The sequence below is a fragment of the Nerophis ophidion genome, linkage group LG24 (genome assembly GCF_033978795.1).
Source record: "Nerophis ophidion isolate RoL-2023_Sa linkage group LG24, RoL_Noph_v1.0, whole genome shotgun sequence".
NCBI lineage: Eukaryota > Metazoa > Chordata > Actinopteri > Syngnathiformes > Syngnathidae > Nerophis > Nerophis ophidion.
The window spans coordinates 11,813,534-11,840,467 of NC_084634.1; the positions used below are offsets into that span (position 1 = coordinate 11,813,534).

Sequence of the window (26,934 nt, forward strand, 5' to 3'; positions counted from 1 at the left end):
ATTTCCGATATTACATTTTAAAACATTTATTGGCAGCCCAATGTTATCGGACATCTCTAGTTTTTATTGGTCATAAATTTGGATTCGCCGAAATTTTTATAAATTACAAATACTGCCTCAGTTTGCACTGGGACAGCTTAAGCGTTTAATAAATAATGTATATATGCACCATCTCCATTTACTACCGCTTGTCCCTTTTGGGGTCGCGGGGGGTGCTGGAGCCTATCTCAGCTGCATTCGTGCAGAAGGCGGGGTGCACCCTGGACAAGGCCTCATCACAGGGCCAACACAGACAACATTCACATTCACACACTAGGGACCATTTAGTGTTGCCAGGCAACCTATCCCCAGGTGCATGTCTTTGGAGATGGGAGGAAGCCAGAGTACCCGCAGGGAACCCTACGCAGTCACAGGGAGAACATGAAAACTCCACACAGAAAGATCCCGAGCCCGGGATTGAACTCAGGACCTTCGTATTGTGAGGCACATACACTAACCCCTGTTCCACGGTGCTGCCACGGCACACTATCATTATTTCATGATCGAAGCCAAACACTTTTTACACTTTTAAACTGAAATAAATAGACCTTCAACTTCCATCCATCCATTTCCTACCGCTTGTCCAGTACAGGGTCAAGGGGGGGTGCTGGAGCTTATTCAATACAAATATAGAAAAAACTACAGCGGTAAAGTTCAGATGCATGAAGGAAAGAAGAAAGTGAATGAATGCTTATAACTGAATAGATTTACGTATGCATAAAAAAAAAAGTGTATTATTTGTGTATTGTTAATGACAACCTTTTTCCAAAACACAATATGGAATGTGAGATATAACAGGATAATGCATACATTTATCAAATGTTTTCAAAACGCTAACAAAAAAGTGGGAACCCAAAAATGTAATGTTGGACCCCATTTGTATAACTTGATGGGGTCCCTGGGACCCCATTTTGAAAATTGTTAGCGCCAACACTGGACAGACAGTTGCTTCTCAAACTACATACGTGAATGATGTCACAGATGTTAGTCCGACAACTGTCAAATAACACTACAAAATAACATAATGCCTTATTGTTCCTTTACCTGCACTGTGTGGTCCATCATTAAGTCCGTGCAACCCACGGCCCTCGGGCCCTGAGGTGGAGGGATAACCAGGTTGTTGCAGGATGTGTTTCCCATGGCTGAGAGGGAAGGTGTGTACCGCCTCGGATCTGTGCAAGAAAATGACAAGGATCTGTGTTAGGGTTAGACGATACCGCAAATTTTGGTAGGAATCCAATACCAAGCAAACAGGGCGGGTCTCAATTTCTTAGTGTCACTGGCAAAAAGAGAATTTAAATGGAATCCATTATTGCCGTCATTATTACTGATAGCAACAATATTTTTGGAATGATTTTGTGTGTATTTGTACATCCTACTCATATATAAAGCCCCAGAAAAAGTTTACGACAAATATACCATATTTTCCGGACTATAAGGCGCACCGGTATGTAAACCACACCCACTGTGTTATGTGGAGTTTGATTAAAAACTGTTGCACTTTATATACGTCTGCACTTTAAATGAAGCTGCTAAATGACTGTAACTTGACCGCCCGCTGATTTGTAACTCGCATACTCTCGATGTATTGTACTTGTATTTCAAATTGCTTATTAATTTAGAATAGAAAAGATCGAATAGAAAAAATTTCATTGATCCTGGGGGAAATTGAGCACCACACTTCGCTAACAATAAACACTTTGGTATTTTTTTTTTTTTTTTACATGTGAATGATATAAATACAGTCTATTACACAGCATTATTCACATGTGAATAATAAATATACAGTATTACATTCTTCCCTTAAATGATAATGTTTACAGTGATTGTTTTATATGTATGTCGCTTTGGATAAAAGTCCCACACATTTCACAAAGGTGGGCTACAATAAAATTGGGTTGGAAAGCTAGACTTTATCTTTTATCTTCATTATTTTTTTCAACTCTATGTTATTCAAGTGTGGCATTTTTTAATGTAATTAGTTCCATTGACAAGCAATTCTATTATGGTCATACTTTGCTCCTTCTCTACTCTGTGGTAATATTCTTTTCACAAAATACAACAAATAGTACGTAAATGTTAAATCTTACATGTGAAATATAATCCCCCCGATTTCTATTTCCAACAGTCCGCTCATTTGAGCAGGAAAACGCTGAACACCAGCCCGGAATCTTTGTTTTCTACCTGTCAATTGTAGGTGACAGGCTCCTCATCACCACTTCAAGATGGCGGCCGAATATCTCGCGTCACAGCAGCCAATGCTGTGTGTACCTATAAGATGTCTATGCTGGTAACCGAGCAATGCAGGAAGTGATCAGTGGGAGGGACACACTAACAGCCAATCAGGTAACAGTATCACCTTTCGCGTTTGGTTGATTGTTCGCATGGCGTGAGAAGAGAAAGTCAAAATGAAAAAAATGTGGATAAAAGACAAACAGTTACCCTTTGATTAAAAAAAAAGTCAGACCAATGTGGACCACCTCAGCCGCGCTCACCTCTTTTCTTTTTAAACCTTGTCCATTTCCCTATTCTTATATATGGGAAAATAGGTAAGAACTAAAGTCTATGACTGTATAAATGACAAAATAACAAATGCAGCTGGGATAGGCTTACAGCACCAAAAAATAGATGGAATTTAACAAATGTGCCACTTTGACAAAAAAAAAATTTCAGGCCACAAGGATTATAATGCGCACTGCCGATTAGTGGGTCTATTTAGGTCTATTTTCATACAAAAGGATGGAACATCAACATTTGATGTCTCCTAATGGGTGTCATTTTAGGATCCTTATACACACACCATAATAATACCGTATGTTGAAGCACGGTACGTCTGACTACGGTAGCCATAATGTGCGACAATCCATCAAGCAGTGTGGCTTCGTAGCATAACAAAAACATTTTGACAGATTTTTGATCGCCGTGTGTAATGTTCTATATTCTCAATTGAACATCAACATTTTGGTCTTGCTTGCTTACGGATACTTGCCAGCATCATTTATTGAACAGCCTTCAATCTGCAGTCCACACGTATCTACTATGTGTGACTGCCATCTACTGGTTACATTTATTAATGAATTCATTCTTTTTTATTTTTTTATCTCCAGCGATGTGCATTTTAGATCAATAAACAATTAAACCTCAGCATCTAAACACACATTTACACACCAATGCCTGAGAAGGAACAGGATGAAGAAAATCTTATATTTTCCTGCCCCCTGCAACAGAATACGAAGTCTTACTAATGGATAGCGTACAAACCAAACAAATACATCCAAATATAATAATATCACACAAAAAAACACAACAAGTGCAAAACTTCATGAAGTACAAACTGAACAAAAAAAAGTAATATACACCTCACGGGATGATACAAAGCAAATACAAAACCAGACAAAAAAAGAAGTAGAACAATAAATATAAAGCAAAATGTAAATGCTTATGGCTGTTCATATGATCTTATTGTTCTGTATTTGGAATGTATTTTTACAGTCTTATCTCATTGTAAAGAGCATTCCATAGTTTAACCCCAACCACTGATTTACACATTTGAGTTAAAGTTGTCCTTGAATACTGATATTTGAAATGACCTTTTCTTCTATGCTCTTCATTCTCAGAAGTGATGACAAACATTTTTGGTACATTTGCTGGTAAAGTTGTACTTTCAGCCTTAAACATAACACATAATGTCTGTAACTGTACTAGCTCCTGTAGTTTTAATAAAGAAGAATTAATGAATGTTAGTGTTCTAGATAATCTACTTTATGAATAATCCTTATAGCTCCTTTTTTGTAGTTGATACAATGCCTTTGTTACTCTTATGTCTTCCCCCACACTTCCACACAGGAGCTGAAAAATGGCAATATAAGTGCACAATACAATATACGCATTGCCCTATAATCTAACACATATTTTACCTTATTTAATATAAAAATACTCTTTTAAGATCGTTTTCCGTACATGTGCAATATGAGATTTCCATGTCAAACCGTCATCCAGCATCACTCCCTAAAAATCGAACTTCAGAAACCCTTTCAATATCAACTCCATCTATTGACAGTTTGATCGTTTCCTCCCTTTTCCGCTTACAAAAAAATTTATAAACGTTTTTTTTTACATTTAATAATTTATTGACATCAAACCATCTCTTAAGGTTAATAATTTCCTGTTCAATAATGTTTAACGCTTTTAAGTCATGTCCTGAACTATAAAAGTTGGTGTCGTCCGCAAAAAACACAAATTTAAATAACTTTGATACCTTATCATTACACCATTAACCAAATACAAATGCTCCGAGGACAGTAGGCACAACCAGATTTGATATGTATATTAAGTGCAGCGAGTTATAAGGCGCGTCGTCGATTTTTGAGAAACTAAAAGGATTTTAAGTGTGCCTCATAGTTCGGAAAAATACGGTAATTGTAATTTGGTCCAGCAATATTTGCTGCATATCATAAATTCCTTTCCATACTTAAATGAGAATCCATACATCCATTTTCTACCGCTTCCCCCTTTTCGGGGTTGCGGGGGGTGCATTCGGGCGGAAGTCGGGGTACACCCTGGACAAGACGCCACCTTATCACAGATAGACAACATTCACACTCACATTCACACACTAGGGACATTTTTTTTTTTGTGTGTGTTGCCAATCAATAGACTGACCATACGTCCTTTTTTTCTCCGGACGTGTCCTCTTTTGCGGGACTGTCCGGGGTGTCCGGGCGGGGTTTCTTAAATATCTCAAATGTCCGGCGTTTTGTGTCAAGGTTGCGTGTATTTTCAATGTACATACAGGATTAAGAGGGGTTAAAAACAAAACAAATTGTGAAGGTGAGGGAGGGGCAGAGACAGACAGAGCGAGAGAGCGTCAATCAAGACATACTTGGTCAACAGCCATACAGGTCACACTAAGGGTGGCCATATAAACAACTTTAACAGTTATAAATATGCGCCACACTGTGAACCCACACCAAAAAAGAATGACAAACACATTTCGGGAGAACATCTGCACTGTAACACAACATAAACACAACAGAACAAATACCCAGAACCCCTTGCAACACTGACTCTTCCGGGGTGCTACAATATACACCCCCCGCTACCCCTACCTCAACCCCGATTATGTCACATCAAATATTCCAATTTGAAAAATATTTTTGGTGGAAGATTATGCATATTTTGTGTGTTTGCCATAAAAAAACATAGTTTTGTTTGACAAAAAGGACGGAAAACAAACCAAAAAACAACATAAAAAAACTAAAACATTTTGAAATGAGGAATATATCTGAAGTTGATGTCGACTCCAGAGATTGAAGCGTTAAATATAAAAGGTATGTATGCCCTGGCACACCATTATCATCATTTCATGACCGAAGCCAAACATTTTTTACACTTTTATAATGAAATAAATACTTATTAAATAAAAACACAGAAAAAAACTACCAGCAGCGGTAAAGTTTAGATCCATGAAGGAAAGAAGAAAGTGAATGAATGTTTATAACTGAATACATTTACATATGCATACAAATTTTTTTTATTTGTATTTTTTTATTTCTTTTAATGAATTAAGTAACGTTTATGACAACATTTTTCCAAAACACAGTATATAATGTGAGATATAACAGGACAATTCGTACGTTTATCATTTGTTTTCAAAACGCTTACAAAAAATTGGGACCCCAAAAATTTACTGTGGGACCCCATTTTTATGACGTGATGGGGTCCATCATGGATCCCATCAAGTAGGGGTCCATAATGGGGATTTTACAAATTTAGAAAACATTTTGAAAATGCCAGGGCCCCACTGAAAAAACAGCTGAACTTTACAATAAATATCAAACAAACAAAAAAATGAAAAGAACAGACAGTATTTTATATATAAAAAAAAAACATTTTAAGGGCAGCAGCAGCATGGAAACTATTAGCATTCTGGTATATGACTATTACTTATTTAATTAGTGTCATTATACAGCTTAATCGCAGTATGCAGGGTAGAGTTTGTAAGACTTAAAAATGCTTTAACACTGATGTCAACAGAGGAGAAAAAAATGCTTTATTTATTTATTTTTTTGTGTCCTGTCCAGCTTCTCAGGCAAATCATATAGTTGGTGTAAATGCCCATATCGGCTGTTCAGATTTACTTTACAAAAGAGAAGTGTAGGAAACTTCTCTTGTTGCCTTATTTGAATTTGACTTTATTAACCGGGCTTTCTGCTCCGCTGCGCCCAGTCTGTGGAACGCTCTCCCTGACCACCTGAGGGCACCTCAAACTGTGGATGCTTTTAAAAAAGGCTTAAAAACCTATCTTTTAAAAAAAGCCTTTTTTCATAGACATGCATGCTGGTTCTAGCTTTTGGCCTGTTTCTAGTTTTATATTTAATTTATTTTTATTATTACTATTTTTTTTACACTGTGGCACTTTGAGGTTGTTTGCTCAACGTAAAGTGCTTTTTACAAATAAAATATATTATTATTATTATTATTATTTAATGTATTTATATTATCATTTGGTGCAGCCGGGCCAGAGCAGGAGGGGACAGAAAGAGAAAAAAAGGAAGACAGAGGTTGAAATTGAGGGGATAAGAGGGCATTAGACAGAGAGACAAAAACAACAGCAAACGCAACACTAACAACAACAATAGAACAACACCAGCACATACGATATGTGCAAATATGATCGTAAAAGTGATAGCAAAGAAGCATTCAGTGAAATAAATAATAATATAGAAATGACAATGAGCATTTTTACACTACAACTGGAGCAATACAAACACCAATAGAAAAAGCTCTATTGATCATGAACAATACATAGTTTACCTCTATTATCAACAATACAGTTGTTCAAATGCAACAATAGGTATACATAATGATAACTAGAGAGATAAAAAAAAAAGGAATACCAAAAGATGGAGGGGGAGAGAGAAGAGAGGCAACCTATATTAATCTTGTAGATTGTTATAGTAACAATGTTAAGCTTTGTCAGTGTGCCATGTGTTACCCAAAAATGCTTTATTTAAATAAATATATTATTTATAAAGCAAGTTCAAGTATCATTGGCAAATGTTCACCTCATCCCGGCCTTGGCGCTCATATATGTGTCCTCTTTTTTTGGGGATTGCAGAATATAGTCAGCCTACAATCAACCTATCCCCAGAACAGACCAAATTAAATGTTACACAGCGGTAACTTCCTGTTGTTGTTGTAAGCACAATACCAATGGCGCGCAATTTAATGTCAAATCTAATCAAATCAAATAAAATGTTTGTTGAATTCATCACTACACAGTGTACATCAGGGGTCACCAACCTTTTTGAAACCAAGAGCTACTTCTTGGGTACTGATTAATGCGAAGGGCTACCAGTTTGATACACACTTAAATACATTGCTAAAAATAGCCAATTTGCTCAATTTACCTTCTTTTATTTTTTTATCTACCTTTAATAAATAAATATATATATATGAAAAAAAATTGGTATTTCTGTCTGTCTTTTCGTCGTACATTTTTTTTCCATTTACGGAAACTTTTTTGTAGAGAATAAATGATGAAAAAAAAACACTTAATTGAACAGTCTAAAAGAGGAGAAAACGGGGAAAAAAATGAAAATTAAATTTTGAAACATAGTTTATCTTCAATTTCGACTCTTTAAAATTCAAAATTCAACCGAAAAAAGTGAAGAGAAAAACTAGCTAATTCGAATCTATTTGAAAAAATTTAAAAAATTATTTATGGAACACCATTAGTAATTTTTCCTGAGTAAGATTAATTTTAGAATTTTGATGACATGTTTTAAATAAGTTAAAATCCAATCAGCAGATTTTCTAGATTTGCCAGAATATTGTTTTTTAATTTTAATCACAATAAGCTTGAAGAAATATTTCACAAATATTCTTCGTCGAAAAAACAGAAGCTTAAATTAAGAACTAAATTACAATGTATTTAGTATTCTTTACAACAACAACAAAATGTTTTACTTGAACATTGATTTAAATCGTCAGGAAAGAAGAGGAATGAATCCGAAAGGTAAAAAGGTATATGTATTTAAAAATCATAAAATCATTTTTAAGGTTGTATTTTTTCTCTAAAGTTGTCTTTCTGAAAGTTATAAGAAGCAAAGTAAAAATACAAATGAATTTATTTAAACAAGTGAAGACCAAGTCTTTGAAATATTTTCTTGGATTTTCAAATTCTATTTGAGTTTTGTCTCTCTTAGAATTAAAAATGTCGAGCAGAGCGAGACCAGCTTGCTAGTAAATAAATTAAATGTAAAAAACAGAGGAAGCTCACTGGTAAGTGCTGCTATTTGAGCTATTTTTAGAACAGGCCAGTGGGCGACTCATCTGGTCCTTATGGGCTACCTGGTGCCCGCGGGCACCACGTTGGTGACCCCTTGTGTACATCCACGACAGAACTACTGACTAAACTACGACCACAACTTTGTTTACTATTTATAAAATATAATAATATAGGGTTACCTGGAACTTGAAATAGGCCACCCGGCCTGAATCCACACTTGGTAGTAGTTTAGTCGTGGATGTACACTGTATAGTGATGAATCCAATAAACATTAGATCTGATTTGACATTAAATTTGCAAAATGCGGTGGCGCATTTTGCAAATTGCGCGCCATTGGTATTGTGCTGCCTCACAATACGAAGGTCCTGCAGTCCTGGGTTCAATCCCAGGCTCGGGATCTTTCTGTGTGGAGTTTGCATGTCCTCTCCGTGAATGCGTGGGTTCCCTCCGGGTACTCCGGCTTCCTCCCACTTCCAAAGACATGCACCTGGGGATAGGTTGATTGGCAACACTAAATTGTGTGAATGTGAGTGTGAATGTTGTCTGTCTATCTGTGTTGGCCCTGCAATGAGGTGGCGATTTGTCCAGGGTGTACACCGCCTTCCGCCCGATTGTAGCTGAGATAGGCGCCAGCGCCCCCTGCGACCCCAAAAAGGGAATAAGCGGTAGAAAATGGATGGACGGATGGTATTGTGCTTACATTACTAAACCTGGAGAAAATAGTTCTTCTCAGGTCTCTCTCTCTTTGCACCATTTTCTTACATATTTCCTATTTTTGCACCTTCTTTTTAAGAGTTAATTCAGTGTTGAATGTGATTTTTGAGTTGTGTTGACACTGAATGTTCTCCATGCTTGTGTTGACATTTCCTAGAGCAGGGGTAGGGAACCTATGGCTCTAGAGCCAGATGTGGCTCTTTTGATGACTGCATCTTGCTGACATTGCTTAACGAGATAATTATGAATAATTTCGCTGGTAATCACAGTGCTAAAAATAACATGCAAAATACAAAACATTCTCATGCATTTAAATCCATCCATCCGTTTTCTACCGCACCTGTTCAAGAAGTCGCATTAATGGTAAGAAGTATTTTATGTCACAATGCCGGGGGGGTTGCAGCTTGCTGCGAGGTCGTTCTCCCAGGAAGGCAGACGGACTACTCGGGACATTGCATTTAGGTAAAAACATGATTTAATTTGAACTAAAAAAATATACAAACAAAAATCGCTCACAGCGGAGGCACAACTTGGGCTAAAAAAACAAAGCTAACGCATAAACAGACTAAGAACATAAATCAAACAAAACTTACTTGGCATGGCATGGAGCACGAAACTATGGCAAGGCATGAAACAAGTCAGCACAGGACAACTGACTGGCAAAGACGAGCTCAAAAACTGCCTCTGATTAGTGCTCGGGAAGCAGGTGAGCGGGCATTTTGTCCACCAGAGACAGGTGGACAAAATTAGTAACCAAGGAAACCAGACATGGGAGTGGAAAAAAAACAGGAACTTAAAGAGTCCAAAGGACAAACAGCACATGGCCAAACAAAAACATGATCACAAGACATGACATTTATTTATTATTGGTTAGCTTCAGAATAACAATGTTATTAAAAAGAATAAGAGACTTATTATACTCTAAAAATGTTGGTCTAACTTAAAAATGCACGCATTTAGTTGTACTCAGTGTTAAAAAATATGATATGGCTCTCACGGAAATACATTTTGAAATATTTGGCTTTCATGGCTCTCTCAGCCAAAAAGGTTCCCGACCCCTGTCCTAGAGCATGGGTGTCAAACTCTGGCCCGCGGGCCAAATTTGGCCTTTGAGGTAATATCAAATTAAGATTAGAGCTGGCCCGCCGGTATTATACGGCGGCGATGCCTCTGTAACACTGCATTCACCACCGATACTCATACTTGCCAACCCTCACGATTTTCCCGGAAGACTCCCAAAGTTCAGTGCCCCTCCCGAAAATCTACCGGGGCAACGATTCTTCCGAATTTCTTCTGGTTTCCACCCGGACAACAATATTGGGGCCTTGCCTTGAAGGCACTGCCTTTAGCGTCCTCTACAGCCTGTCATCACATCCACTTTTCCGCCATACAAACAACGTGCCGGCCCAGTCACATAATACATGCGGCTTTAACACACACAAGTGAATGCAATGCATACTTGATCAACAGCCATAAGAGTCACAGTGAGGGTGGCCGTATAAACAACTTTAACACTTTTGCAAATATGCGCCACACTGTGAAGCCACACCAAACAAGAATGACGAAAACATTTCGGGAGAACATCCGCACCTTAGCACAACATAAACACAACAGAAAAAATACTCAGAACCCCTTGCAGCACTAACTCTTCCGGGATGTTACTATATACATCCCCGCTATCACCAAACCCCGCCCTCCCCAATTTCTTATTTAAATTTTATTTTATATGCCATTGATATTTTTCAATCATTAATATTATAATTTGAAACTCGATTTTGCATGTGACTACAAAGTTATATAAGGCTTGCTTGTTTAAGATTCAATGCAAAAGTTGTTTGGGTCTCTATTAAAAGGTTAATTTGTTCAACCTTGGCCCGCGGCTTTGTTCAGTTTTAAATTTTGGCCCACTCTGTATTTGAGTTTGACACCCCTGTCCTAGAGGAAGGTTACATTTGAAACAAAAACTGTTGACATTTTTTTTCCCCCCTGGTCCTTACTTTGTGTAGGCATAAAAATAACAATAATGATGAATTTGCACGGATATTACATTTGAAACAAAAACTGATGACATTTTTTTTTTTTACCCCTGGTCCTTACTTTGTGTGGGCATAAAAATAACAATAATGATGAATTTGCACGGATATAAAACATTCCTATTGTCATAGTTTTCGGCCGTATCGGCGAGATAATGTTATTTAGCTCTATCAGTGTGATTGTGTTGATATAAAAGTAGCTTTGACGTCAAGTTAGTTTGTATTCACCTTGGATTAATAATTTTTTTAAAAGCCTACCTGGGATATGTCGCGGCTCGAAGTCTACGGCAAAAATGTTTCCGCAATCAGTTTGGAGAGATTTGCAAGCTTCTGTCCAGAAGAAAGTGGTAATGTTGAGGTTAGGACTGCCACTGACTAATAATGACAGGTTAGCTGATTAGCTGCTAGCATCACTCACTACAATGATTACATTCAACGCACTTTGCTCTCATTGTTACATATTTTACAATAACGAACTAGTGAGACTCTGGGTTACACAACTAATAAACGTCACGTCGGTCACTTACTAAAACAACAGTAAAGACATCCCAGTGATGTAATGACCGAACACCGGAAATACATCTTTATCAGCTGTATTTTATTTTGACACTTCCTTACTGTCCTCGTCTTAACCGGAAGTGACGATTGCAAGTGGCGAACGCTACTTTTTCGAAACAATTGATTGACTGATTGATACTTTTATTAGTAGATTGCACAGTTCAGTACATATTCCGTACAATCGACCACTAAATGGTAACACCCGAATAAGTTTTTCAACTTGTTTAAGTCGGGGTCCACGTTAATCAATTCATGGTAAAGAAATAGAATTAATGTGATTTCCATCATTACTTCATTATCCTCTATGTCAGTGGTTCTCAAACGGGGGTACGCATACCCCTGGGGGTACTTGAAGGTATGCCAAGGGGTACGTGAGATTTTTTGAAAATATTCTAAAAATAGCAACAATTCAAAAAATAAATATATTTATTGAATAATACTTCACCAAAATAGGAATGCAAGTCCATAAACTGTGAAAAGAAATGCAACAATGCAATATTCAGTGTTGACAGCTAGATTTTTTTGTGGATGTGTTCCATAAATATTGATGTTAAAGTATTTTTTTTTGTGAAGAAATTTTTAGAATGAAGTCCATGAATCCAGATGGATCTCTATTACAATCCCCAAAGAGGGCACTTTAAGTTGATGATTACTTTTATGTGTAGAAATCTTTATTTATAATTGAATCACTTGTTTATTTTTCAACAAGTATTTAGTTTTTTTAATATATTTTTTCCAAATAGTTCAAGAAAGACCACTACAAATGAGCAATATTTTGCACTGTTATACAATTGAATAAATCAGTAACTGATGACATAGTGCTGTATTTTACTTCTTTATCTCTTTTTTTCAACCAAAAATGCTTTGCTCTGATTAGGGGGTGCTTGAATTAAAAAAAAATGTTCACAAGGGGTAGGTACATCACTGAAAATAGGTTGAGAACCACTGCTCTATGTGTAGGCTGACAATATTCTGAAATCCCCAAAAGAGGACACATATGCGTGCCAAGGCCGGGACGAGGTGAATATTTGGCCATGATACTCGAACTTGCTTTATAAATATCCACCCATCCATCCATTTCCTACCGCTGGGGGTCGCTGGTGCCTATCTCAGCTACAATTGGGCGGAAGGCCGGGTAAACCCTGGACAAGTCGCCACCTCATCGCAGGGCCAACACAGATAGACGGACAAAATTCACACTCACATTCACACACTAGGGCCCATTTAGTGTTGCCAATCAACCTATCATATATTGATTTAAATAAAGCATTTTTTTTCTCCTCCCAGAGACCCCATCAAGTCATAAAAATGGGGTCCCACTTTTTTGTAAGTCTTTTGAAAAAAAAAAAAGATAAACGTATGCATTGTCCTGTTATTACTCTCATTCTATATCGGAAAAAGGCTGTCATAAACGTTACTTAATTCATAAAAAAAGAAAATAAATTTGTATACATATGTAAATGTATGGGGCGTCACGGTGGAAGAGGGGTTCGTGCGTCTGCCTCACAATACGAAGGTCCTGCAGTCCTGGGTTCAAATCCGGGCTCGGGATCTTTCTGTGTGGAGTTTGCATGTTCTCCCCATGAATGCGTGGGTTCCCTCCGGGTACTCCGGCTTCCTCCCACTTCCAAAGACATGCACCTGTGTTGATTGGCAACACAAAAAAAAAAAAATAAATTGGCCCTAGTGTGTGAATGTGAGTGTGAATGTTGTCTGTCTATCTGTGTTGGCCCTGCGATGAGGTGGCGACTTGTCCAGGGTGTACCTCGCCTTCCGCCCGATTGTAGCTGAGATAGGCGCCAGCGCCCCCCGCGACCCCAAAAGGGAATAAGCGGTAGAAAATGGATGGATGGAGGATATATAAACTATCAGACTGTGTGGTGGGTAGTAGTGGGTTTCAGTAGGCCTTTAAGTTACATTTAAAACCAGTGTGGTTGGCAGGCCGGTTAAAGTGTCTTGCCCGAGGACACAACGGCAACGACAAGGATGGCAGAAGCGGGAATCGAACCCGGAACCCTCGAGTTGCTGGCACGGACACTCTCCAGTTATGTTAGGCCGGCAGAGAAGTATTGAAACCCGGCCAGACGTTTACATGAACGTGTCCGCCGCCCCGCTAGGTGGCGCTGTCTGACACCACCCTCTATAACCCCAACGCAGACCATGGCAGCTCCCGGATGAACAATCCCACCAAGCAGCGATATTACTCTTTCAAATTTCTCCTGCGTGCCAACAATTATGAAATTGGTAAACCCATTGCGTTATTTATAATTTTTGACAGTATTTATTGGCATACTTTTGACAAAGGTGGATATTTGTAGCTGTTAGTACTAGTTGTGTTCCATTAGTACTGTCTGCTATTATCTTAGCGACCAGCATGGTCTTAAAGTGTAAATAATGGCGGACCTACAACTAACTACATATCGAACAATATTAAGTTCATTGTCGTGTCCATTAGTCGTCACGTGGTGTACATGTTGCAGCTTTGACGCCTTCGCCGTCCATGCCCGCACAATTGACTGGTGTTTGTGTTCCATTAGTACTGTCTGTCCGGTCACCCGACCTTACCCTGCAATGTCCTCAAATTTAAATCCACCACCATCATGCTGGACTGTGGACTGGACACCACCTCTGTCCTCAACTTCTTGCCCCTTACTCTCATCCACAGGTGAGTAAATGTCCACGTCTTTTATTAGCTACACCCAGGGTTGCCAACTCCATGTAAAAATAATAATAATAAATGGGTTGTACTTGTATGGGTTGTACTTGTATAGCGCTTTTCTACCTTCAAGGTACTCAAAGCGCTTAAGGTACGCCTTTGCAGGGCTGGTCAACCTGATTTCTTAATTTGTGCAAAATGAGTTGCATAAAAGGATTGACTGATTGAAACATTTATTAGTAAATTGCATAGAACAGTAGTGATGGGATCAGCAGTTCTTTTGACTGTACTGAATCACTCGAATCAGTTCCTTAAAGGCCTACTGAAATGAGATTTTCTTATTTAAACGGGGATAGCAGGTCCATTCTATGTGTCATACTTGATCATTTCGCGATATTGCCATATTTTTGCTGAAAGGATTTAGTAGAGAACATCCACGATAAAGTTCGCAACTTTCGGTGCTATGAGAAAAGCCCTGCCTCTACCGGAAGTCGCAGACAATGACGTCACATGTTTGATGGCTCTGTCACGCCAAATTTCTTCTCCCTACAAAAACCTTCCACCCCGCCCCCCCATTTACTTCCGGGGTCATGATTAATACAGACGTTTTGTTAACGCTATATTATAAAAATATAACGCTATATTTTAAAAATACAGACCTTTTTTTAACGCTATATTTAGGGACGGCATGGCGCAGTGTAAGAGTGGCCGTGCGCAACCTGAGGGTCCCTGGTTCAATCCCCACCTAGTACCAACCTCGTTGTGTCCTGAGCAAGACACTTCACCCTTGCTCCTGATGGGTGCTGGTTAGCGCCTTGCATGGCAGCTCCCTCCATCAGTGTGTGAATGTGTGTGTGACTGGGTAAATGTGGAAGTAGTGTCAAAGCGCTTTGAGTACCTTGAAGGTAGAAAAGCGCTATACAAGTACAACCCATTTATCATTTATTTATTATAAAAAAATTTAAAAACAATTTACAAACACAAGCTATGGGATGACATAAGAGGAAACGTGACCCCGGAAGTAAATGCGTCATCCCATAGCTTGTGTTTGTAAATTGTTTTTTTTATTTTTTTTTAATAATATAGCGTTAGGGCTTCACGGTGGCAGAGGGGTTAGTGCGTCTGCCTCACAATACAAAGGTCCTGCAGACCTGGGTTCAAATCCAGGCTCGGGATCTTTCTGTGTGGAGTTTGCATGTTCTCCCCGTGAATGCGTGGGTTCCCTCCGGGTACTCCGGCTTCCTCCCACTTCCAAAGACATGCACCAGGGGATAGGTTGATTGGCAACACTAAATGGACTCTAGTGTGTGAATGTGAGTGTGAATGTTGTCTGTCTATCTGTGTTGGCCCTGCGATGAGGTGGCGACTTGTCCAGGGTGTACCCCGCCTTCCGCCCGATTGTAGCTGAGATAGGCGCCAGCGCCCCCCACGACCCCAAAAGGGAATAAGCTGTAGAAAATGGATGGAATATAGCGTTAACAAAACATCTATATTTTTATAAATACGCGTTATTTTTTATAATATAGCGTTAACAAAACTTATGTATTAATCATGACCCCGGAAGTAAATGGGGGGGGGGGGTTTCTAGGGGGGAAGAAATTTGGCGTGAACCTCCAACAAAAAGTGCTATTCGGACCGAGAAAACGACAATTTCCCCATTAATTTGAGCGAGGATGAAAGATTAGTGTGTGAGGATATTGAAGACGGACTAGAAAAAAAAAAAAAAAAAACGTGATTGCATTGGGACGGATTCCGATGTTTTTAGACACATTTACTAGGTTAATTCTGGGAAATCCCTTATCTATTGTGTTGCTAGTGTTTTAGTGAGTTAAATAGTACCTCGTAGTCGGAAGGGTGTCTCCACGTGTGTCTTGATGCGCAGTGTCTCAGGGGAGTCGACGGCAGCTTTATGGACGGCACAAGCTCAGCTTTTCTCCGGTAAGAACTGACTTTTTCAACACAATTTTCTCACCGAAACCTGCTGGTTGACATTCCGTCTTAATTCATGTTGGCTTGACCGCGCTCTGATCCATAGTAAAGTTTCACCTCCATGAATTTTAAACAAGGAATCGCCGTGTGTTTGTGTGGCTAAAGGCTAAAGTTTCCCAACTCCATCTTTCTACTGTGACTTCTCCAATATTAATTGAACAAATTGCAAAAGATTCAGTAACACAGAACTCCAAAATACTGTGTAATTATGCCGTTAAAGCAGACGACTTTTAACTGTGTGTGTATTCAGCGCTCATACTTCCTAATAACCTGTGACGTCTTGCGTACACGTCATCATTACACGACGTATTGAAGACGAAACTCCCGGGAAATTTAAAATTGTAATTTAGTAAACTAAAAAGGCCGTATTGGAATGTGTTGCAATGTTAATATTTCATCATTGATATACAAACTATCAGACTGCGTGGTCGGTAGTAGTGGGTTTCAGTAGACCTTTTAAAGGCGTAAAACGTCACGTAATGATGATTGGACGGTTGTCACGGGCTGTTAGGACATATGAGCGCTGCGCACACACAAAGCTAAAAGTCGTCTGCTTTAACTGCAACACAGTATTTTGGAGATCTGTGTTGCTGGATCCTTTGCAATTTGTTCAATTAATATTGGAGAAGTCAAAGTAGAAAGATGGAGTTGGGAAGCTTTAGCCTTTAGCCACACAAACACACAGTGATTCCTTGTTTAAAATTCCCGGAGGTGAAACTTTACTATGGATCCTAGCGAACATGGATCCCAACCGAATGTCAACCAGCAGGTTTCGGTGAGAAAATTGTGGTAAAAAGTTGCTTCTTACCGGAGATCAGCTGAGCTTGTGCCGTCCATAAAGCTGCCATCGATTTCCCTGAGACACATGACACATATATATCTCCATATTTTGCCTTAGCCTTGAATGAACACTTAATGAATATGTTGTCTGTCTATCTGTGTTGGCCCTGCGATGAGGTGGCGACTTGTCCAGGGTGTACGCCGCCTTCCGCCCGATTGTAGCTGAGATAGGCGCCAGCGCCCCCCGCGACCCCAAAGGGGAATAAGCGGTAGGAAATGGATGGATGGAATTACAGCAGTATGATGACTTTACATGTCTACATTAAAACATTCTTGTTCACACTTCATTAATATATGCTCATTTTAAACTTTCATGCAGTCAATTGATCAAAACTGTATTTGTTAAACAGTTATTAAGCAGTGGCACAAGCAGTCATGTCATTTCCAAAACAGAAAGTGCAAGTTTGTCAGAGACATTTTAAAACAAGCTATCAGTGCACTTTTGTGCATGATGTCACTCAGATGACATATCAAAACAACACTAAATTAAAGTGCACTTTTTGTACAGAACGCTACTACAATAGTTAAAAACAAAGTGCACTTTTGTGCATGATGTCACACAAGATATTTCAATAAGTGTCAAATAAAAATGAGCTGCATAATGGGAATTTAAATAGTGTTCATCCTTGGCTATGTGGTAGGTTCCTGCGGACGTTATCTCCTTCTGTTGTTGACTATTTTTTTCATACGTTGTTGATCTGGAAATCGTTGCCTCGGCATTTTGTTGGTGTGGCCCTGAATGGACATGTTGACATGCTGATTAAGCACTCTTCGTTCTCTTGCAGGTGACTTTTCAAATTATGCTACATATTAGCAGTATTGCTACTTTTTGTAGCAATACTTTTGCCTCACACTTGATAAATTATGGTTGTCTGTTCGACATATTTCCGCTTGAAGCCAAACCACCGTCAGACAATGGACCCCCTGCTGTTTTTCTTGGGAATTAATTCTTCCTTCATTTGTTACCGGATTGGCACCTTCTATCTCTTGTATTACCATCCTTTTTGGAATGCCAGAACTCCCCAAATAAATCTAAGAAAAACAATTTTGTTTGGCTACTTTATTAGAAAATTTCCAATACATGACAATTTCGATTTTCAAGGGGGCGGTTGGCAACCCTAACCAAACCGCTTTTCTTTCTAGATCACTCAACTATACACACCCTACCCTAATTTTGGACTATTTAAATAAATATATTTCACTTTTTTCAGCCAAAGACTCTCAAAGCTTCCTGGCTGGGTGTCGAAAGACGCATCGCTCAACTTGGAAAAGGTGTGGAATGCTGAATTTGAATGAATTATATCTGAAATGCCAGAGTAAAACATGTGGATTATGAAGTAGAGATTGACCTATATGTTTATTTTTTTTAGGGCCGATCCCTGATATTTGGTAAAAGTTATTTTAAAGGGGAATTGCACTTTTTGTAGATTTCTGCCTATCATTCACAATACTTATGAGAGACAAGAACACATCTGTTTTTATATACAGATATACCGTATATTCCGCACTATAAGGCGCACTGGATTATAAGACGCACCTTCAACGAATGGCCTATTTTAAAACTTTGTTCATATATAAGGCACACCTTCAATTAATTACTTATTTCAAAACTTTGTTCATATATAAGGCGCACTGGATTACAAGACGCACCTTCGATGAATGGCCTATTTTAAAACTTTGTTCATATATAAGGCGCACCGCATTATAAGGCGCACCTTCAATGAATTACTTATTTAAAACTTTTTTCGTATATAAGGCGCACCGATTATAGGGCGCCTAGAATAGATGCTACAGTAGAGGCTGGGGTTACGTTATGCATCCATTAGGTGGAGCTGCGCTAAAGGGAATGTCATAAAAATAGTCAGATCAGTCAAACAGCGGTTTTATTATTTTCCCCGAGGTAAAGTCAGTGACGTGGTATTTTTAAAAATCTTTTAACTGCAAGGTATAACATGGAGTGCGGGGGTCAGCAACCCGCGGCTCCTTAGCGCCGCCCTACTGGCTCCCTGGACCTCTTCCAGAGATATGTGAAAATGGAAAAAGATGAAGAAAAATATATATTTTTTGTTTTAATATACAAACTTGACACAAACCGTCCTAATTGTTATAAATCCCGCTGTTTATATCAAACATGCTTCGCTGATGAGCGTATTTGGCATGTACCGTTTTGTCCTACTAATTTCAGCGATCCTCGAACTCATCATAGTTTGTTTACATGTACAACTTTCTCCAATACAGCCACAGAAAGACGGGTTTCATGCCACTCCTTCTTTGTCTCATTTTGTCCACCAAACGTTTTATGCTGTGCGTGAATGCACAAAGGTGACCTTTGTTGATGTTATTGATTTGCTGGAGAGCTAATCAGGCATATTTAGTCAATCCATGACTGCAAGCTAATCGATGCAAACATGCTATTTAGGCTAGCTGTGTGTACATATTGCATCATTATGCCTCATTTGTAGGTATATTTTAATTTCCTTTACTTATGGCCTCTCCGTAATTAATTTATTTGCATTTCTCATGACACATTATCTGTATGTAATATTGGCTGCATTTCTGACCACAGCAAACGATACCCAGCTTGCAAAGATTGTAATAAATTAATTCGAAGACAGCCTGCCATTCCCTTAAACTTGGACAGAAAACATCCATACCCTTTAGCCCATTCTGAGCCAGTAATTTCCAGATGTTATCTCTATCCTCTGAGAAGCCGTCGTTTTACTAACGATTTCCAATGTTGCAAAAATGTGTAAAATAAAAATTTAAATACATTTCTGTCAACACACATTTGTTTCAGCATTTGATAGTAGGCTAATATAGACACTTAGATGATGTTTTACATTCATTATTACACTTCGAGAAGGCTTGTAATTTTTTCCAGACAGATTTTTATTTGTTTATTTTTGGTCCAATATGGCTCCTTCAACATTTTGGGTTGCTGACCCCTGATGTAGTGCAACGTTGATATCACATAAACACGTGAAAAACAGTCTGATACTTTTACGGTAAATCAAAAGTGAATTCACAATATAAAAACACTCAAATAGTGCAAAGCAATAATATATCAATAACTCAACGTTGCTCAAATGTTAATGTCACACAACACAACACAAAATAAACACATAAAGCTCACTTTATTAAGTTATTCCTCATCCACAAATCCCTCAAATTCTTCTTCTTCAGTGTCCGAATTCCGTCACGTTGAAGTCGTTATTAATAGAGTCAGAGTCGCTGCTATTTCGTGAAGTGAAGTGAATTATATTTATATAGCGCTTTTCTCTAGTGACTCAAAGCGCTTTACATAGTGAAACCCAATATCTAAGTTACATTTTTTTTTAAACCAGTGTGGGTGGCACTGGGAGCAAGTGGGTAAAGTGTCTTGCCCAAGGACACAACGGCAGTGACTAGGTTGGCAGAAGCGGGAATTGAACCTGCAACCCTCAAGTTGCTAGCACGGCCACTCTACCAACCGAGCTATGCCGCCCCACGTGACAATTCCTGCCTTCCTCAAAGCTTGGACCATAGTTGAGACTGCTTTATCAGCCCAGGCATTTACGATCCTGCGTCGTAAGCGTGTCTCTTAATAGGAGCCATTTTGGGGTCTTCACATTAACACACAAATGGAAATGAAACGGCACGCCTCGCGCAGTCATATATCCCAGCATGAACCGCGCGCTTCTTCTACGGGGGAAAATGAAGTCGGCGGCTGTTTACCGTAGTTGCGAGACCTGTTGTGACTCAATATTGGTCCATATATAAGGCGCGCCGGATTATAAGGCGCACTGTCAGCTTTTGAGAAAATTGGAGGTTTTTAGTTGCACCTCGTAGTGCGGAAAATACGGTACATATTTCTAATGATGGAACATAAAACTCGTGGCGCTCCTTTTTAATGAGCTCACGCTGCGAGTGTGTCGGACGGAGGCCTGTCGAGCGCTCCCATGGCTGCATAAGCGAAAACCAGCAAACTTGCTCCCTGTATGTTTATTCTAGATCAGGGGTCGGGAACCTTCTTGGCTGAGAGAGCTATGAAATCCAAATATTTTAAAATGTGTTCCCGTGAGAGCCATATAATATTTTTTAACACTGAATACAACTAAATGCTTGCAGTTTTAAGTAAGACCAATATTTTTAGGGTACAATAAGTCTCTTATTCTTTTAACTAACATTGTTATTCTGAAGCTAATCAATAATAAATACAATACTTATTACCAATAATGCGACTTTTTGAACAGGTGTGGTAGAAAACAGATGGGTGGATTAAAATGCATGAGAATGTTTTATATTTAGAACATTATTTTTAACACAGTGATTACCAGCGGAATTATTAATTACTTACCGTGTTAACTAATGTCAGCCAAGATTTATCCGAGAGCCAGATGCAGTCATCAAAAGAGCCACATCTGGCTCGAGAGCCATAGGTTCCCTACCCCTGTTCTAGATCATAAATCATGCATCTCACCCGGACATGAGACGTCTGAGTAGGTATTCCGACAAATTAATACACTTTGACAGCCTTTTAGGACCCGGAAATGGTAAGAACGGCACAAGAAGACACCTTTTTAAATGAAATTTAAAAAAATGGGACGGCGTGGCGCCGTAGGAAGAGTGGTCGTGCCAGCAACCTGAGGGTTCCTGGTTTGATCCCCACCTTCTACCAACCGAGTCACGTCCGTTGTGTCCTTGAGCAAGACACTTCACCCTTGCTCCTGATGGGTCGTGGTTAGGGCCTTGCATGCCAGCTCCCGCCATCAGTGTGTGAATGGGTGAATGTGGAAATAGTGTCAAAGCGCTTTGAGTATCTTGAAGGTAGAAAAGCGGTATACAAGTATAGCCCGTTTACCATTCATTTAAATAAATAAATAGAAAATTGGGCTCTAGCAAAAAAAAAAAAGACCTGCGCTTATTACTATCTTCTTCACTATTTATAATGTTTTATAGTAAATACAGTGTTATGTGTATGTATTGTATCTGCTGTTTTAGTTGTACTAAAAAGGTGATACCGATATACGTCAGAAGGCCAAAAATCGCAGCAGATAATCGGTCGTCCTCTATTACAAAAGTACTAAGACTGTGTGCGTCGTGATGTTTTCAGGAGCTGAAAGAGTGTGCAGGCCGAGTGTTTGTGGACTCGCAACCAGAGTTCTGTCTTCCTGAGGTAATAAAGGTTTTCCTCAAGACTCGTGCAGAATGTTGCACATTAGATTGCGCTTGATTCGTCTGCGTTCCCCCCTCCCCGCTCAATAAACAGAGAGAACTGCTGGACATGTCAACCGTGGATGTCATCCTGATCTCCAACTACCACTGCATGATGGCCCTGCCCTACATCACGGAAAACACAGGCTTCACTGGCACCGTGTACGCCACAGAGCCCACGCTACAAATTGGAAGGTAAGGAGACAAAGAGGAAGCCTGAATTTATTCATATTCAGAGTTGTCAGTTCTTTTATCAAATGTCATATCTGTGTGTGTTGGGATTGTGTGATGCTATTAAAGTACAGCCATACTAACGAATTCAAAAAGGTCAAGGTAGATTTATTTATATAGCACGTTTGTAAAACAGACTACTGACCCAAAGTCAGCGGTGTCCCAACTTTTTGCTCTGGGGGCCACATTGGGCTAAAAAAAACGTGTGTCCCGGAAGAGTTAGTGCTGCAAGGGGCTCTGGGTATTTGTTCTGTTGTGTTAGGGTGCCGATGTTCTCCCGAAATGTGTTTGTCATTCTTGTTTGGTGTGGGTTCACAGTGTGGCCCATATTTGTAACAGTGTTAGTTATTTATATGGCCACCCTCAGTGTGACATGTATGGCTGTTGACCAAGTATGCCTTGCATTCACTTGTGTGTGTGAAAAGCCACGGATATTATGTGACTGGGTCGGCACGCTACTTGTGTGGAGGAAAAGCGGATGTGACGACAAGCTGTCCTCACTCAGATACGGAGCTGAGTGAGGACAGCATGCGGCCGTTAAGGGGTGAAGGTTTCAGGTGGGAGAGGATGCTAAAGAGAGTGCCTTTAAGGAACGCCCCCAATATTGGTGTCTGAGTGGAAATCGGGAGAAATTCGAGAGAATGGTTTTCCCGGGAGATTTTAAGGAGGGGCTCTGAAACTCGGGAGTCTCTCGGGAAAATGGGGAACTTGGCAAGTATGTGTAAAGTAACTATACACATCTATATATTTAGATGTACGTATTATATTAATATAATGGATATATAACCATTAATACAATTGGATATTAGGAGTATGTGAAAGTTTGACTCCTACCTTGTTTACTTCCGTAATCAATCAGAAATACCAAACATTTTTCCCATCATGCTTTGTAATGGATTTAAATAAGTCTAATTTTGAATATTTTTATGGTGCATGGAAACATTTTTTTATATAATATCAACACATTTTGTTATATTGTCTTTTGTGTGACCATGTCTGTTGGTTCGTTTTTTTTCTTGTGTGTGTGTTTTTTTTTGGACCATGACCAGGGAAGGTTGTTTGCGTTGGGTCATATATGTAATTGTGAGTTCAAACCCCGGCCGAGTCATACCAAAGACTATAAAAATGGGACCCATTACTTTCCTGCTTGACACTCAGCATCAAGGGTTGTAATCGGGGGTTAAATCACCAAAAATGATTCCCGGGCGCGGCCACCGCTGCTGCCCGCTGCTCCCCTCACCACCCAGTGGGGGATCAAGGGTGATGGGTCAAATGCAGAGAATAATTTCACCACACCTAGTGTGACAATCATTGTTACTTTAACTTTTACTGAATTAGAGAAACTAAAAAAAAGGTTATATTGTAACGTCCCGGAAGAGTTAGTGCTGCAAGGGGTTCTGGGTATTTGTTCTGTTGTGTTTATGTTGTGTTACGACGTGGATGTTCTCCCGAAATGAGTTTGTCATTCTTTTTTGGTGTGGGTTCACAGTGTGGCGCATATTTGTTACAGTGTTAAAGTTGTTTAAACGGCCGCCCTCAGTGTGACCTGTATGGCTGTTGACCAAGTATGCATTGCATTCACTTGTGTGTGTGAAAAGCCGTAGATACTATGTGATTGGGCCGGCACGCAAGGGCATTCAGTGCCTTTAAGGCACGCCCCCAATATTGTTGTCAGGGTGGAAATTGGGAGAATGGTTGCCCCCGGAGATTTTCGGGAGGGGCACTGAAATAGGGGAGTGTCTGGGGAAAATCCGGAGGGTTTGGCAAGTATGCCTGGGCGACGCAACTGCTCTGTACTTCTCCCTCCGTCCGTGTACCACTCCGTACAGCGGGCGTTTTAAAAAGTCATACATTTTACTTTTTGAAACTGATACTGATAATTTATGATATTAAATTTTAAAACATTTATCGGCCGATAAGATCGGCAGTTCGATATTATCGTAAATCTCTAATGAAAACATCTTGGTAGCAAAATATTGGCACTGGGACAACACTGATGTCTGTGTCTGTGTGTGAAATGTCAATCAGGCTGCTGATGGAAGAGCTGGTGAACTTCATGGAGCGTGTTCCTAAAGCACAGTCTGCCGCCAGCTGGAAGAACAAGGAAATACAACGGTAGAACAAGTCACCTTGAAGGAAAAAGCAACACACGAGTGAAGTGAAATGACATGACGACTATTGCACTAGGATGCTTCCCGGACCACTGAAGGATGCAGTGGACGTCTGGACATGGAAGCGATGCTACGGCATGCAGGAAGTGAACTCCGCCCTCAGCAAAGTCCAGCTTGTGGGTTACTCACAGAAAGTGGTAGGAATGGTTTTCTTCTTTCTACCCAGACGTTTTTAGACAAGTTCAATTTAGCAGTTCCAAACCCATCAAGGAGGGGGTGTCTTCAATGGAGCACAAGGATTTTCCCCCCCCCCATTATCAATGACCACATTCTTTGGTCTCTTCATGCAGGAGCTGTTTGGAGCGGTACAAATCTCCCCTTTAAGCTCTGGCTACTCTTTGGGAAGCTCCAATTGGATCATTCAGTCCCATCACGAGAAAGTATCCTACGTTTCGGGCTCCTCTCTCCTCACCACACACCCACAGGTATGCAGAGTTCAGTCACTTACCGGGATCCCAAATGTCCTGTACTTAGTGGACTTCCGCTATGCTTCTCGCACAGTCATTCTCAAATTGTATTTTTGATTGATTTAAACTTTTATTAGTAGATTGAACAGTTCAGTACATATTCCGTACAATTGACCACTAAATAACACCCGAATAAGTTTTTCAACTTGTTTAATCCCGGGTCCACGTTAATCAATTCATGTAGTGGTTTGTGTGTAATCCGTAGTGTTTTCCTCTGCGTTGTGTGGATTTTATGCAACACGACCGACACCATGGGTTTCTCAGCTGCACTCTACTGATAATACACGGAATTCAATTGTCGTCAATAACTTTTTGCCATCGTCGAGCCCCTACACAAATATAATAACGAAGAAAGTGAACTTAAGTGCTTAACGAGACAATACATTTTCTGTCGTCGCATGGACGCCTACCTCTCCCGTTATCGTAGACAAAAGGGAAGTTGGAAGGCGTGTCCAACGCATATAAGAACACAGGAGTAACAGTAATTATTGCAGTAGGAGAGACAACGAGACAATGGTTCCACATTGACAAAACATCAAACAATATTCAGGTATTTACATATACCTTACATATTTTGTGTAATTATAACCATAATACAACATTATAAAATACATTATTTACAAAATGTAATTGACCCTGTTACACGTGGGCTCCGTCTAGTGGTACGCCAAAGAATCACTAAAATATAGTGACGTCGAGATACGGCACATTTTGGAGGTGTCGGTGAGTACTTCTAAGTACTGTTTTTACTGGACTATAGAGCGCACCGAGATATACCGTATTTTTCGGATTATAAATCGCTCCGGAGTATACGTCGCACCGGCCGAAAATGCGTAATAAAGAAGGAAAAAAACATATATACGTCGCACTGGTGTATAAGTTGCATTTTGGGGGGAAATTTATTTGATAAAATCCAACACCAAGAATAGACATTTGAAAGGCAATTTAAAATAAATAAAGAATATTGAACAACATGCTGAATAACTGTACGTTATATGATGCATAAATAACCAACTGAGAAGGTGCTTGGTATGTTAACATAACATATTATGGTAAGAGTCATTCAAATAACTATAACATATAGAACATGCTATACGTTTACCAAACAATCTCACTCCTAATCGATAAATCCGATTAAATCTTCTTCCTCGATGTCGCTGCTAAATAACTCTGCCAACTCCAAAGGTATGCACCGCTTCCTCTTGTCGTTTTCTGCTACATATTTCACTACGTCCAGCTTGTAATCTGCAGTACATGATCTCCTTTTCGGTGCCATTTTTGTTCAGCCCTTCTCAGTTTTTATAAGTTACCACCAACGATGAAATGATCCATTTTAATAGCTACGGCAGTAGCATATAGCAGTTAGCATTCCATGACCCACAATGCACTTCTGCCATGACCCTCGCCCGCCGAATTTGTATTGGTTGAAGTGTGTGTGACGATTGCTGACATTTTCTTCGTCTCCTCCGCGAATGAGACAAATAATATTATTTGATATTTTACGGTAATGTGTTAATAATTTCACACAAGTCTCTCCGGAGTATATGTCGCAGCCCCGGCCAAACTATGAAAAAAACTGCGACTTATAGTCCGAAAAATACGGTAAGCCTCACCCACTAAATTTTAGAAGATAAATTAATTTTAAGCTTTAGATATGTATGTTGTGAAATGAATTATTCACACAGGAAGCTTGTGTAAATGTTTATTTGCATACCTTTAATTTTTTTCAAACGGTGTCTGTAAAACGGAT

The 26,934-nt window shown here is 39.5% G+C and overlaps 2 protein-coding genes across 7 annotated transcripts in view; one reads left to right on the forward strand and one right to left on the reverse strand.

Annotated features, from left to right (window-relative positions):
* The window catches only part of pla2g7 (phospholipase A2, group VII (platelet-activating factor acetylhydrolase, plasma)), a 52,848-nt gene extending 36,603 nt beyond the window's left edge, over window positions 1–16,245 (reverse strand). Inside the window, exons 1-3 of one of the 5 annotated variants that reach the window (XM_061885842.1) lie at window positions 16,133–16,230; window positions 13,145–13,278; window positions 1,084–1,211 (exon numbers count right to left, since the gene is read on the reverse strand). In XM_061885842.1, the coding sequence (XP_061741826.1) occupies window positions 1,084–1,211; window positions 13,145–13,274 (258 nt within the window). In that variant the 5' untranslated portion in view covers window positions 13,275–13,278; window positions 16,133–16,230. Of the gene's footprint in view, window positions 1–1,083; window positions 1,212–2,223; window positions 2,372–11,337; window positions 11,410–11,606; window positions 11,676–13,144; window positions 13,279–16,132 lie in introns of those variants that run through there. The other 4 variants (XM_061885843.1, XM_061885846.1, XM_061885845.1 and 1 more) reach the window with 4 other exon arrangements.
* The window catches only part of LOC133542038 (integrator complex subunit 9-like), a 32,502-nt gene continuing 19,294 nt past the window's right edge, over window positions 13,727–26,934 (forward strand). The window contains exons 1-8 of one of the 2 annotated variants that reach the window (XM_061885840.1): window positions 13,727–13,881; window positions 14,175–14,302; window positions 18,334–18,394; window positions 22,215–22,277; window positions 22,371–22,510; window positions 24,575–24,661; window positions 24,734–24,854; window positions 25,008–25,142. In XM_061885840.1, the coding sequence (XP_061741824.1) occupies window positions 13,873–13,881; window positions 14,175–14,302; window positions 18,334–18,394; window positions 22,215–22,277; window positions 22,371–22,510; window positions 24,575–24,661; window positions 24,734–24,854; window positions 25,008–25,142 (744 nt within the window). In that variant the 5' untranslated portion in view covers window positions 13,727–13,872. Of the gene's footprint in view, window positions 13,882–14,174; window positions 14,303–18,333; window positions 18,395–22,214; window positions 22,278–22,370; window positions 22,511–24,574; window positions 24,662–24,733; window positions 24,855–25,007; window positions 25,143–26,934 lie in introns of those variants that run through there. The other variant, XM_061885841.1, reaches the window with a different exon arrangement.